This window comes from Coregonus lavaretus, assembly GCF_964263955.1.
Source record: "Coregonus lavaretus genome assembly, chromosome: 17".
Classification (NCBI taxonomy): domain Eukaryota; kingdom Metazoa; phylum Chordata; class Actinopteri; order Salmoniformes; family Salmonidae; genus Coregonus; species Coregonus lavaretus.
This window is the reverse complement of record NC_140004.1, coordinates 28,610,777-28,623,091: the sequence shown is the minus strand read 5'-3', so window position 1 is coordinate 28,623,091 and position 12,315 is coordinate 28,610,777. Positions and strand designations below refer to the sequence as shown.

General features: G+C 45.6%; 1 protein-coding gene across 2 annotated transcripts; it reads left to right on the top strand.

Annotated features, from left to right (window-relative positions):
• Positions 1-2,832: 2,832 nt before the first annotated feature.
• Positions 2,833-12,315, top strand: LOC311144607 (ras association domain-containing protein 2-like). Of its 2 annotated transcripts, none has more exons than XM_084180645.1 (10): positions 2,833-3,075; positions 5,067-5,140; positions 5,265-5,340; positions 5,664-5,815; positions 6,873-6,967; positions 8,729-8,871; positions 9,033-9,186; positions 9,404-9,525; positions 9,975-10,072; positions 10,252-12,315. In XM_084180645.1, the coding sequence occupies exons 2-10, from the start codon at positions 5,088-5,090 to the stop codon at positions 10,319-10,321; spliced, it is 963 nt and encodes a 320-aa protein (XP_084036771.1). In that variant the 5' UTR covers positions 2,833-3,075; positions 5,067-5,087; the 3' UTR covers positions 10,322-12,315. The 2 variants fall into 2 exon arrangements, with proteins under 2 accessions (XP_084036771.1, XP_084036770.1); XM_084180644.1 differs by having other exon boundaries at positions 2,991-3,075; positions 6,870-6,967; positions 10,252-10,392.

Sequence of the window (12,315 nt, the reverse complement as noted above, 5' to 3'; positions counted from 1 at the left end):
TAACCAAGGAAGCCCCAGTACCACGGGATACGCAGGAGAGTCGATCAGATATAACTGAATAATCTCTTCACGACCCCCCTGCGTCCTCATCTTAAGTGGCGCTGTGACCTCCCTAATCAACCCACATCCCAAAGGACGGCTATCTAGGGCATGGATAGGGAAGGGTGCATCAACGGGCAGGAGGGGAATCCCTAACCTCACACAAAAATCACGATCAATGAAATTCCCAGCTGCGCCTGAATCGACTAGCGCCTTATGCTGGGACTGAGATGCAACCTGAGGAAATACTACAGGTATACAAAAGTGAACAACAGAGAGCTCTGGGTGAGTTGGGCGCCTACTCACCTGGAATGACTCCCCAGTGCGCGACCTGTTGCCTCGAACCCCTGGAGACCCTCCCCAGCACCTAGCCGCAGTGTGTCCTCTACGACCACAGTTGGTGCAGGGGACGGCCTCCCTCGGAATCTCTCTCCTCCTCTCTCTAGCGCCAGCACCCCCGAGCTCCATAGGGCTCGGCTCGGAGGTGCTGGGGGATGGAATGGACGGCCCCAACTCTGGACGTCCGCGGGTGGCCAGCAGGGTATCCAGACGGATTGACATGTCCACCAACTGGTCGAAGGTTAGATTGGTGTCCCTGCAGGCCAACTCTCGTCGAACGTCCTCACGCAGGCTACACCGATAGTGGTCGATGAGGGCCCTCTCATTCCACCCCGCATCCGCCGCTAGAGTCCGGAAGTCCAGGGCGAACTCCTGTGCGCTCCTCTTCCCCTGTCAAAGGTGGAACAGACGCTCCCCTGCCACTTTACCCTCAGGGGGATGATCGAAAACAGCCCTGAAGCGGCGGGAGAACTCCGCGTAGCTGATGGTGGCGGCGTCTATTACCCTCCATTCGGCATTGGCCCACTCCAACGCCTTGCCGGAGAGACAGGAGATGAGGGCGGAAGCGCTCTCGTATCCCGAGGGCGCCGGGTGTATGGTTGCCAGGTAGAGTTCCACTTGAAGGAGGAACCCCTGACACCCGGCTGCGGTGCCATCATATGCCCTCGGGAGCGAGAGCCGAATCCCACTGGACTCCGGAGCTGGTATGGTGGGGCTGACCGATGGTGGTGGTAAGGTAGGAGGAGGTGTGGGCAAGCCTCCTCTCTCCCATCGGCGCAGGGTGTTCATTACTTCTTGCATGGCGGATCCGAGTTGCTGGATCCTGGCGTCCTGGCAGCTGACCCGATCCTCCAGCGACTCGGTTCCCGCCGCTGCTCCTGCTGACTCCATAGTGTTTAGGTGTGTTATTCTGTCACGGTACTGATGTGGATGTGGTGGTGAAGTCAGGCGCAGGACACAGCGGATAAGTCAAAACGACTTTACTGAAGTTATTGAACAACATACAAAATAAATGGCCTCGAAACACCGGAGGCGAACTAATACGCGAATTGCGTAAAAACACTCACAAACAAAAGTACCGAACCTCGAAACAAACGACAGGCGGACAATAACACACAACTACAAAACATAACACAGGGAAACTTATAGGTGACATAATCATGACAGAATACGAAACAGGTGCACTAAACTAGACATGACAAAACAAACATCGAAAACATCAAACGGTGGCAGCTAGTACTCCGGGGACGACGAACGCCGAAGCCTGCCCGAACAAGGAGGAGGAGCAGCCTCGGCGGTATTCGTGACAAAAGCTTGCCGTCATTGGATTCTGGAGCAGTGGAAACGCGTTCTCTGGAGTGTTGAATCACGCTTCACCATCTGGCAGTCCGACGGATGAATCTGTGTTTGGCGGATGCCAGGAGAACGCTACCTGCCCGAATGCATAGTGCCAACTGTAAAGTTTGGTCTGGGGCTGTTTTTCATGGTTCGGGCTAGGCCCCTTAGTTCCAGTGAAGGGAAATCTTAACGCTACAGCATACAATTACATTCTAGACGATTCTGAGCTTCCAACTTTGTGGCAACAGTTTGGGGAAGACCCTTTCCTGTTTCAGCATGACAATGCCCCGTGCACAAAGCAAGGTCCATACAGAAATGGTTTGTCGAGATCGGTGTGGAAGAACTTGACTGGCCTGCACAGAGCCCTGACCTCAACCCCATCGAACACCTTTGGGAAGAATTGGAACGCCGACTGCGAGCCAGGCCTAATCGCCCAACAGCAGTGCCCAACCTCACTAATGCTCTTGTGGCTGAATGGAAGCAAGTCCCCGCAGCAATGTTCCAACATCTAGTGGAAAGCCTTCCCAGAAGAGTGGAGGCTGTTATAGCAGCAAAGGGGGGACCAACTCCATATTAATGGCCATGATTTTGGAATGAGATGTTCGACGAGCAGGTGTCCACATACTTTTGGTCAGGTAGTGTAGGTGCTGAAATATGGATAATGCTGCATGGTGTGATGGTTGATTGGTATTACATTTTTGATATGGTCACGATAATTGAATGTGTTTGCGTGAGGCATTGGCTGGACACGTGAGGTAGACTATGTGTGTGGGTGTTGTCTGTTGCTTCTTACCTTTCAATACTTCTCTCTGTATGTATATGGGGGTACTTGTGAGCCTTTCAGAGAGAAGCTGTGTGTGTGTGTGTGTGTGTGCGTTGGTGCCTTTGTCCATGTGTATGTGGGAGAGAGATATCATATTTCATGTCTGTAGTTTGAATTGAGGAAGTCTCTCTCATGTCAGAGCGGCAGCATCAGTTTCCGCTGTGGCTGAGGCTCTAAAGGAGGAAGAGATTAGCGGAAGGGGAGCACTTCCTTTAAACCAGCCACTTCGACCGCCCCTTTCTCTCCCTGGTGCTCTCTCCGTTGCCTATCCCCTACAAACACACAGAAGCCTTAGACTGAGGCCTTGGGTAACTCCCCTGGATAACCAGCTACTGAAGTCTGAAGAGCCACGCTTAGTGCTGAACACACTCTCTCCTCCACAGAAAGGACAGAGTAGCTTCACCGGCTCAAGCCGAGCCAGCCTCAGGTCAACTGGACCCTGAGGACTAACATATCGTGTGTTTGTGCTACTAGTGCTGGTAGCAGATCTCTCTGTCTCTTTCCTGGCCTGACAGGGTCACACAGCTCTCAGTACGGTAAGCCACACAGCAGCCTTCTACACACACATGCACGCACGCGCACACACACATCCAAATGTTTATGTTGGATGGATCTGTTATTGGCAGATATTTCAGTAATGTTTCACGGGAGGGATGGGGAGGTAGCCAAGTGGAAATATACAATGGGTACTGGATAGGATAACATTGTGTGTTTTAGAGTGTCTGTTATTAACAGCAAGTTTTGATTTAAGAGGTCTTCCAAGGAGAAGGACAAGTCTGAGACACTGTGTGTGTGCGTGCGTGCGTGTCAGAGGGTGTTGAATGTGTGTGTTAATACAACTGAAATTATTTGGTATGGAGGGTGCCCCATGTGCCTCCAGCGTGCCTTGCACCTGTTCTTGTCCTTCCTCTCTCTCTCTCTTTCTCTCTCTCTCTCTCTCAGCTGGGCAGGAAGGAAACCTTGAAGGGTGCTGGCAGCATGCCATGTTAAATTAAAAGTCCAATGTCTGTGTGTGATGGTCACCACAGAACTTTCCATGTGTGTTAGTGATTTTCTGTGAGTGTTGTGTGTTTTAGACGGATGGGGGGAAGAGAGAGGAGGAGAAAAAGAGGAAGAGAGAGAAATTGTGTAGCACAGCTGTCTTGCTCCATCTCACACTGACTGTTCCTGTTCCTGTTTGAGTCAGTCAGAGACAGAGGCTGCAGTCCAAATTCAAAGTAGATAACCCTCGGCCCTAAACCCTCAGCCCTTGAGTGACATTTTACATCGTCACATCCGAGTGTACCTTAAATGTCGCTTGACCAAGCGAGGGAGAGTGATGATCAGAGAGGCAACGTCCTTGGTGGAAATCTTGAAATTTAGCTAAAAAACAACCAACCTAAAGCTATTAATGTGCCTAGCAAGCTAACGTAGCTAGCTAGTACTCCTCAGTTAGCTAGCGAGCTATAGTTACACATATCTGGCTAGGTAGTTTTATAGTTTGGTAATTTATTCCAATACATTTCAGAATATGTTTATGAAGCTAGCTACGTTTTATAGGGTCCTCACTACGAGACTAAGCCAATTTGCCAACGCTAAAATCAATGTCATCTATATATATTTTTTCATACTTTTGTCTGACACGCCGAAAATGCAGCCATGTTGATTAAATTTGACACTTCGCGACCACTGGCGTATGACACGTGACTACAGTTTGCATTGAAGTGATCAAAGTTCTTCACTCGATCCCTCAAGCTAAGTCAAGGCCTACTGTTGCTCTGATTGGCTATGGTGCACCGGTCTGCTTAGACTCTGGTCCTGGAAGAGACAGATGTATTTATTAGGTTTTATTTACTGCAGTGTCCATTAATTGTCCAAACGCACGGCCACTTTCCCACTCTATATTGCTATAGAATCTTCTCAAATGCCTTTGTATACATAATTCCCAAACATTCTAAGAATTTCTGAAAAGATGAAAATGGCCAAGTCTAAGTACTCTCTTGTCAGAAAATATTTTTAAAAGTGTCATATTCTTCCTGGGGGTGTATATGAATGGATTTAACCAGATTTAATGTTGCTAAAATACTGTCAGTTCCACTTTAACAATATTGAGTGAGTTGATGACAGACTAGATGGATGAAATCAGTGATCGTTGTATTTCCCTGCATGCCTGTCTGTCTGAGGTAGATATTTATTCTCTTCCAATCATTTTTGAATGTTTTATTCTTCCTTCAATCATATTCCTACTCTTCTGCCCCACCCACCTCCTGTCTCTGTGGCAATGTGGTGTGTCTCCATGGTGATGCTCGGGTGAATTGCTGCCTCTGGTTGATCATGAGGTGTCATGAGACTCATCATAGTCACTCTCTCTCTATTGCATTCTTGTTCTCCAATATCTATCCACATTTATGTAATTGTATTCCACTCCACCCTATTCTCTCCCTTCCTTTCCCATGTCCTCTCTCTGCTTCGTCCCTAGACTGGTTCCCATCAACCTCCTATAAAAACATCTGACTACGGTTTCTGATCTGTCTCTCTCTCTCTCCAGCTCCTCTCATGCTGACTGAGAATGGATAACATGCAGGACGGGGTTCAGATCGGAGACAAAAAGTTCATCAGCAAGTAAGGCATGCACACACACACATACGCCACAGATGCACACAGACAGTGTGAACAGATGTGTGTAATAATACAATGTTGGTAAATTAATTGATTGTTGTCATTAAAGTTGTCTTTCTGTCTTCAGGGCAACAGTCCTGTCCCACCTCAAAACCTACAACCTCTATTATGATGGACAGAACCTGCAGTTGAGACACAGAGAGGTATCGGTAGTGTGTGTTGGTGTGTATGCGTGTGAGCGAGAGTAAGAGCGAGAGTCTTTCCATTTTTGTCAATCACTGTCATAAATCGTGAAATAGCTGCACCCTCCTATTTCACCTCTCTTTATTGCATGTATGCTTTTTCTTTTCCTCCTCTCTTTGTTTATTTTTCCCTTTCTCACGCACCCTCTCTCTCAAACCTTTGCTGTTCAATTTACCCCTCACTGACTCAATAATTCACCCTGCCCCAAAGGGATAATAACTGTCAGTGTTTTTGTGTGTGTGTGTATGTGTGTGTATTGATCATGGTAACTCTGTCTCTACAGGAGGAAGGGGAGCTGATCGTGGAGGGTTTGCTGAATATCTCCTGGGGCCTGCGTCGACCTATTAGATTGCAGATGCAGGACGATCACGAGAGAATCAGGCCCCCTCCCTCCTCTACCTCCTGGCACTCCGGCTGTGCCCTGGATAATCAGAGGTAGGGAGTGAGCTCTGGTTACCATACCATCAACACATAGAAGGCAACATATAGAAACATGTACTGCGTATAGTATGTATGAAAAGTATACACTGAGTTTACAAAACATTAAGAACACCTGCTCTTTCCATGGCATAGACTGACCAGGTCAATCCAGGTGAAAGCTATGATCCTTTATTGATGTCACTTCAGTGTATATGAAGGGGAGTAGACGGGTTAAAGAAGGATTTTTATGCCTTGAGACAATTAAGACATGGATTGTGTGTGTGCCATTCAGAGGGTGAATGGGCAAGACAAAATATTTAAGTGCCTTTGAACAGGGTATGGTAGTAGGTGCCAGGCGCACCGGTTTGTGTCAAGAACTGCAACGCTGCTGGGTTTTTCATGCTCAACTGTTTCCCATGTGTATCAAGAATGGTCCACCATCCAAAGGACATCCAGACAACTTGACACAACTGTGAGAAGCATTGGAGTCAACATGGGCCAGCATCCCTGTGGAATGCTTTCGACACCTTGTAGAGTCAAAGCCCCGACGAATTGAGGCTGTTCTGAGGGCTCAATATTAGGAAGGTGTTCCTTATGTTTGGTATACACAGTATATGTTTACATTTTTTTGTTATTACCGTTTGTCCTGAAGCCATGCTGTGAGCCAAAAATAATTTCTTAACTGATAATAAAGTATTGCTATAACATAATGATTATCCTAAAATGTCATACTCATCAACGGCCAAGCATATTTATTTCATTTTGTCTCACCAGGATAGTGTCTGTGTCAGTGGGCATGTGGTTGACATTTTACAGAGTTTGGTTTGGTGAATGTTTGTCCTGTGGCCACCATACTGGTATATCTTTATTATGACCTAGATTCAGGGTTTCTAGTTTACTCTGACCACACATTATTGTCTCCGATCAGATTACATAGAAACCATATTTCACTGTTCCTCTGCCAGTGTCAATTACACACTGATGTAGTATAACTTTGAAGAGAAGATAATGTGTCATAAATAAGGTCAGCCTATTAAATATGGGAATATTCATGTTTGCCTTATGTCAGTAGCAATGAAGGTACCCAGCAGATCCCGCCCACCATAGAAGTGACAGAGCACGAGAGCCAATCAGAGGACAGCATTGTGAAGGAGGATGAGGAAGAAGGTGGGTCTTATAGAAGACTAGTCTGAAAACCTTCAGCTTGTTATTATGGAAAACCCAATTATTTATCCAACATCAGATACAGTGGCTTGCGAAAGTATTCACCCCCCTTGGCATTTTTCCTATTTTGTTGCCTTTGGATTTTTTGGGGGGTTTGTATCATTTGTATGCACTGGATAAGAGCGTCTGCTAAATAACTAAAATGTAAATTTGATTTACACAACATGCCTACCACTTTGAAGATGGAAAATATTTTTCTTTGTGAAACAAGAAATAAGACAAAAGAACAGACAACTTGAGCGTGCATAACTATTCCCCCCCCCCCCCCCCCCCAAAGTCAATACTTTGTAGAGCCACCTTTTGCAGCAATTACAGCTGCAAGTCTCTTGGGGTATGTCTCTATAAGCTTGGCACGTCTAGCCACTGGGATTTTTGCCCATTCTTCAAGGCAAAACTGCTCCAGCTCCTTCAAGTCGGATGGGTTCCACTTGTGTAAAGCAATCTGTGTACAGTCATACCACGGATTCTCAATTGGATTGAGGTCTGGCCTTTGACTAGGCCATTCCCCTTAAACCACTCAAGTGTTGCTTTAGCAGTACGCTTAGGGTCATTGTCCTGCTGGAAGGTGAACCTCTGTCCCAGTCTCAAATCTCTGGAAGACTGAAACATCCATCATTCCTTCAATTCTGATCAGTTTCCCAGTCCCTGCCAATGAAAATTGGATGGTGTTCTCGGGGTGATGAGAGGTATTGGGTTTGCGCCAGACATAGCGTTTTCCTTGATGGCCAAAAAGCTCAATTTTAGTCTCATCTGACAAGAGTACCTTGTTCCATATGTTTGGGGAGTCTCCCACATGGCTTTTGGCGAACACCAAACGTGTTTGCTTATTTTTTTCTTTAAGCAATGGCTTTTTTCTGGCCACTCTTCCGTAAAGCCCAGCTCTGTGGAGTGTACGGCTTAAAGTGGTCCTATGGACAGATACTCCAATCTCTGCTGTGGAGCTTTGCAGCTCCTTCAGGGTTATCTTTGGTCTCTTTGTTGCCTCTCTGATTAATGCCCTCCTTGCCTGGTCTGTGAGTTTTGGTGGGCGGCCCTCTCTTGGCAGGTTTGTTGTGGTGCCATATTCTTTTTTAATTATGGATTTAATGGGTGCTCCGTGGGATGTTCAAAATTTCGGATATTGTTTTATAACTCAACCCTGATCTGTACTTCTCCACAACTTTGTCCCTGACCTGTTTGGAGAGCTCCTTGGTCTTCATGGTGCCCCTTGCTTAGTGGTGTTGCAGACTCTGGGGCCATTCAGAACAGGTGTATATATACTGAGATCATGTGACAGATCATGTGACACTTAGATTGCACACAGGTGGACTTTATTTAACTAATTATGTGACTTCTGAAGGTAATTAGTTGCACCAGATCTTATTTAGGGGCTTCATAGCAAAGGGCGTGAATACATATGCACGCACCACTTTTCCGTTATTTATTTTTTAGAATTTCTTGAACCAAGTAATTTTTTTCATTTCACTTCACCAATTTTGACTATTTGGTATATGTCCATTACATGGAATCCAAATAAAAATCAATTTAAATTACAGGTTGTAATGCAACAAAATAGGAAAAACGCCAAAGGGGTTGAATACTTTTGCAAGGCACTGTAGCCATGCCTGTTCAACACAATACATTTTAGAACATTCTGTGACGTTCTTTGGAGCTTGATTGTCTGACTCCTCCCCTTTCTCATATCTCTGTGATCTGATTGGACAGAGGAATATGAGAGCTCCACCCAGCTGCTGAGGACGAAGAGCGATGCTGGGGTTCTGAGGCGGGGCCAGCGCCGGTCGCCTAGCGACCAGAGAAGGATACGTCGACACCGCTTCTCCATCAACGGACACTTCTACAATCACAAGGTACACTCACACGCATGCACACACACACACACACACACCATAATACTGCAGCTAAACACTACTACAATGACAACATACTACCACAAATAAACTAATCTTGTCTCTCTCTCACTCAATCCTCTCACCCTCTCATAATTGTGCGGCCCCCATCGCCCCTTCAGACTGCAGTCTTCACTCCAGCGTATGGTTCAGTGACTAACGTGCGGATCAACAGTTGTATGACCACGCCCCAGGTGCTGCGAGTGCTACTTAACAAGTTTAAGATTGAGAACAGCCCAGATGACTTTGCGCTGTACCTTGTACACACCAGCGGGGGTGAGTGAGTGTGTTTGTTGTTGTGTGGTCTTGCATAGAGTTTAAAGCTGAAGCACTTTCTCTGTTTTGCAGGGTCCATGTTAGCAGTTTGTGTTTGTGTGTGTGTGCGTGTGCGCGAGAGTGCTGCAGCTCTGTGGCAAAACATGGCAATCTACTAACATAACTTAAGCACACCCATTGTAATGCAGTAAAGGTCTGACAATGTTTTTTCTTTCAGAGCGTGTGAAGCTGAAGCGCAGTGACTACCCCCTGGTGCTGCGTGTGCTTCAGGGTCCATGTGAACAGGTCAGCAGAATCTTCCTGATGGAGCAGGACCTGGGAGAGGAAGTCACCTATGATGTAAGACTGCTGATGTGTAACTGCCAAATTATTCCCCACCCACTATACAACTGATAAATCATTCACCACTTCTCAGTACCCCTAAACTAAATCACATCCTCTGAATGGAATGTTCTGTCTGTCCCTTTTACTATTACAAAAGGGCTCAGTTCAATAGAACCTGCAGTGGGCTATTTATGCACTAAACTAGCAAAACCATAATTTACTTAAGTTAAGCTGCTTGGGGGGTTGCCAGCCAAGCCAATTAGCTGTCCTCAACAATGGCTTGACACCAGTTTGACAGTGTAGTCAATGGCCAAAAACGGACATAAGCTGTTATAACTATTTATGACCTCATTTATGTTATTATTATTATTATTACCACTACAGTATTGTGATTTCATAATAGTTGAGGGTCCAGGTCAAGTCTAGCTGTGTTTGTAACTGCATTTCTCTCTCCTCCCCACCAGGTGGCACAGTATATTAAGTTTGAGATGCCGGTGCTGCAGAGCTTCATCACCAAGCTGAAGGAGGAAGAGGACCGGGAGGTGCAGAAACTCAGGAGCAGGTGCAGTACTGGCAAAATCTCTGCAGTGGCAACATCTACCATCTATCTATGGTGTCTCTCCAATGTACTGTGTGTTAATCTATCTCTCTCTCTCTCTCTCTATCTCTATCTCTATCTCTCTCTGTCTGTCTGTCTGTCTGTCTGTCTGTCTGTCTGTCTCTCTGTGTGTATGTGTGTAGGTATACATATCTGCGGTGTATCATAGAGAAGCAGTTGCATTGTCTTCCTGAGGGGACCACCTGTATGTGACCTGGTTTAGCCACATCTTCACAAAACTTTCCCAAGATCTCCCAGACCTCCTCAGCGACCCCTCCCCACCCCTGACTCCATCCCAAGCACAAAACAGGAGTGATCAAGAACCACCCAGAGGCGAGGCACCCATTCCAACCTCACTTTATCTTCCAAGACCTCCGTAGGGACAGTGTACACATTGTGAAGCAAGCCACCCTCTTTCCTGATTCCTGCTGTTTCCGTACATACCATTTACAGACAGTACATACCCACAGGTCATAGAAGTCTGTTCAATCTAGTTTTGATTTACATTTGGTTTAGTTGTCAACTAACGTGAATTGAACTTGAAATCAACAAACATTTTCTTTATAGGTGGTTGAAAAAAAGACTAAATGCCCTTACATTGATGACTTTTTGCAAATCCAATTAGTTTTCCGTGTTGATTCAACGTCATCACGTTGATTTTTGGGGTTGAAATGATGTGGAAACAACATTGATTCAATCCGTTTTTGCCCAGTGGGTATCCTCCTTGCCGTCCCCATCCCTTTCTGACATACCTGCCCCTCGGTAGTGTTATCTGCGTATTAACTGTACCATGTCAGCAATAATAATGGTTTGTGGTGAAGGTAAAGGCTGGCACTTTTCATATGGGGGTCTGTATGGGGCATTGAGCCTTCCCCATGTTCTAACATACCACTCAGATGCACAAGAATTTAAAGCACAAATCCAGCTTTCTCAGTTCTTTTGAGTTAGACAGCACTTGATCTCTCGCTCTCTAATTTTCCTTTTATCGTTCAACAATTTTGCCACCTGCAGATAACTAAACTTGTCTCACCTTTACATCTCTCTCAAAACCAGAACATACCTCAGACTCAGTGACATCACACGCTAGATGAGTTTCTCACCCAGCCAGTCAGTGAGGGAGTTGAATGACTCCTGTCCTGTGACAGTATGTGATGTTGAAACATGCCTGTCACGCCAGTGTGTTACAGGACTCTCTTTATGATCAGCTCTACTGAGGCTGTAACTGTAATGTAACTTCATGATTGTCCACAGTTAATCTGAAACCACCCCCTAACCTGTTCTATTGGATGTCAAAAACATGTAAGGATTTCTGTTACCTGTGTGTTACGCCTCGATCAGACCGACAGCGTCATTGCATCAATGCTGCGTAATAAATTCTGCAGTCAAACTTTTTCCAATATGTAATCCAACATTTGTACTGGATATGTGTGCAACAAAAGTTCAACATTCACCTTTTGCTACTATTTCTGTCAAGTCTATGCATACAATTTGATGCATACGTTGGATTTATCCAACGTATGCACCACACAGAACACAGAACGCACTGCAACTGCCTCTGCAACGCAATGCTGCAAAGCAAACGCAGCGTTCCATTGGAAATGAATGTACTACTGATGTACCAAAACGCAATGACGCTGTCGGTCGGATCGAGGCGTTAACCTCGCCTGCCAGGGTTATAATCACATGGTGTGATATGACCTGTGTGTCTACAAACACCTGGAGACTGAAGCACAAAACAGAGAGAGGACCAGAGTTCCTTAAGATTGTGAATTATGTAGATGATGGATCAACTACAATAGCTCAAACGAGGGAATGTTGTGTGTGTGTGCACGGCATATCTAAAGCAGTACTTAGTTGCCTTGTAGATATTGATCTGTGTGAGTGTGTGTGTATGACTGCATACAGGACTTTGAGATGTGGTACAACAATTCTATTACACCTATATCTACCCTCAGCTTTTAAAAGGTTGCTGTCTATTGTTTGTGAGCGCTTGTGTGTGCGTGCATTGTTTGTCCTTTCAATTTCTATTGCTCTTTCAAGACTGACACGTTTATTTCATGATATTTTAGCTGTTGTAATGTTGCTTTCTGACTTAGTACACTTTTTTTGAGGACACCCTCTTCAAAATCAAAGACATGTCCCTATTTGGAAATGTAGCTTTTTTACAATAATGATTATTATTTAATAAAGAGTTATCTTGAAGCCAA

Bases quoted from the DNA above. Each gene is read 5' to 3' on its own strand.
- LOC311144607 (XM_084180644.1), top strand. From the start codon at position 5,088: ATGGATAACATGCAGGACGGGGTTCAGATCGGAGACAAAAAGTTCATC. The intron at 5,816-6,869 runs GTAGGGAGTGAG...GCCTTATGTCAG, and splicing joins TGTGCCCTGGATAATCAGAG to TAGCAATGAAGGTACCCAGC. The intron at 9,187-9,403 runs GTGAGTGAGTGT...TTTTTCTTTCAG, and splicing joins CCTTGTACACACCAGCGGGG to AGCGTGTGAAGCTGAAGCGC.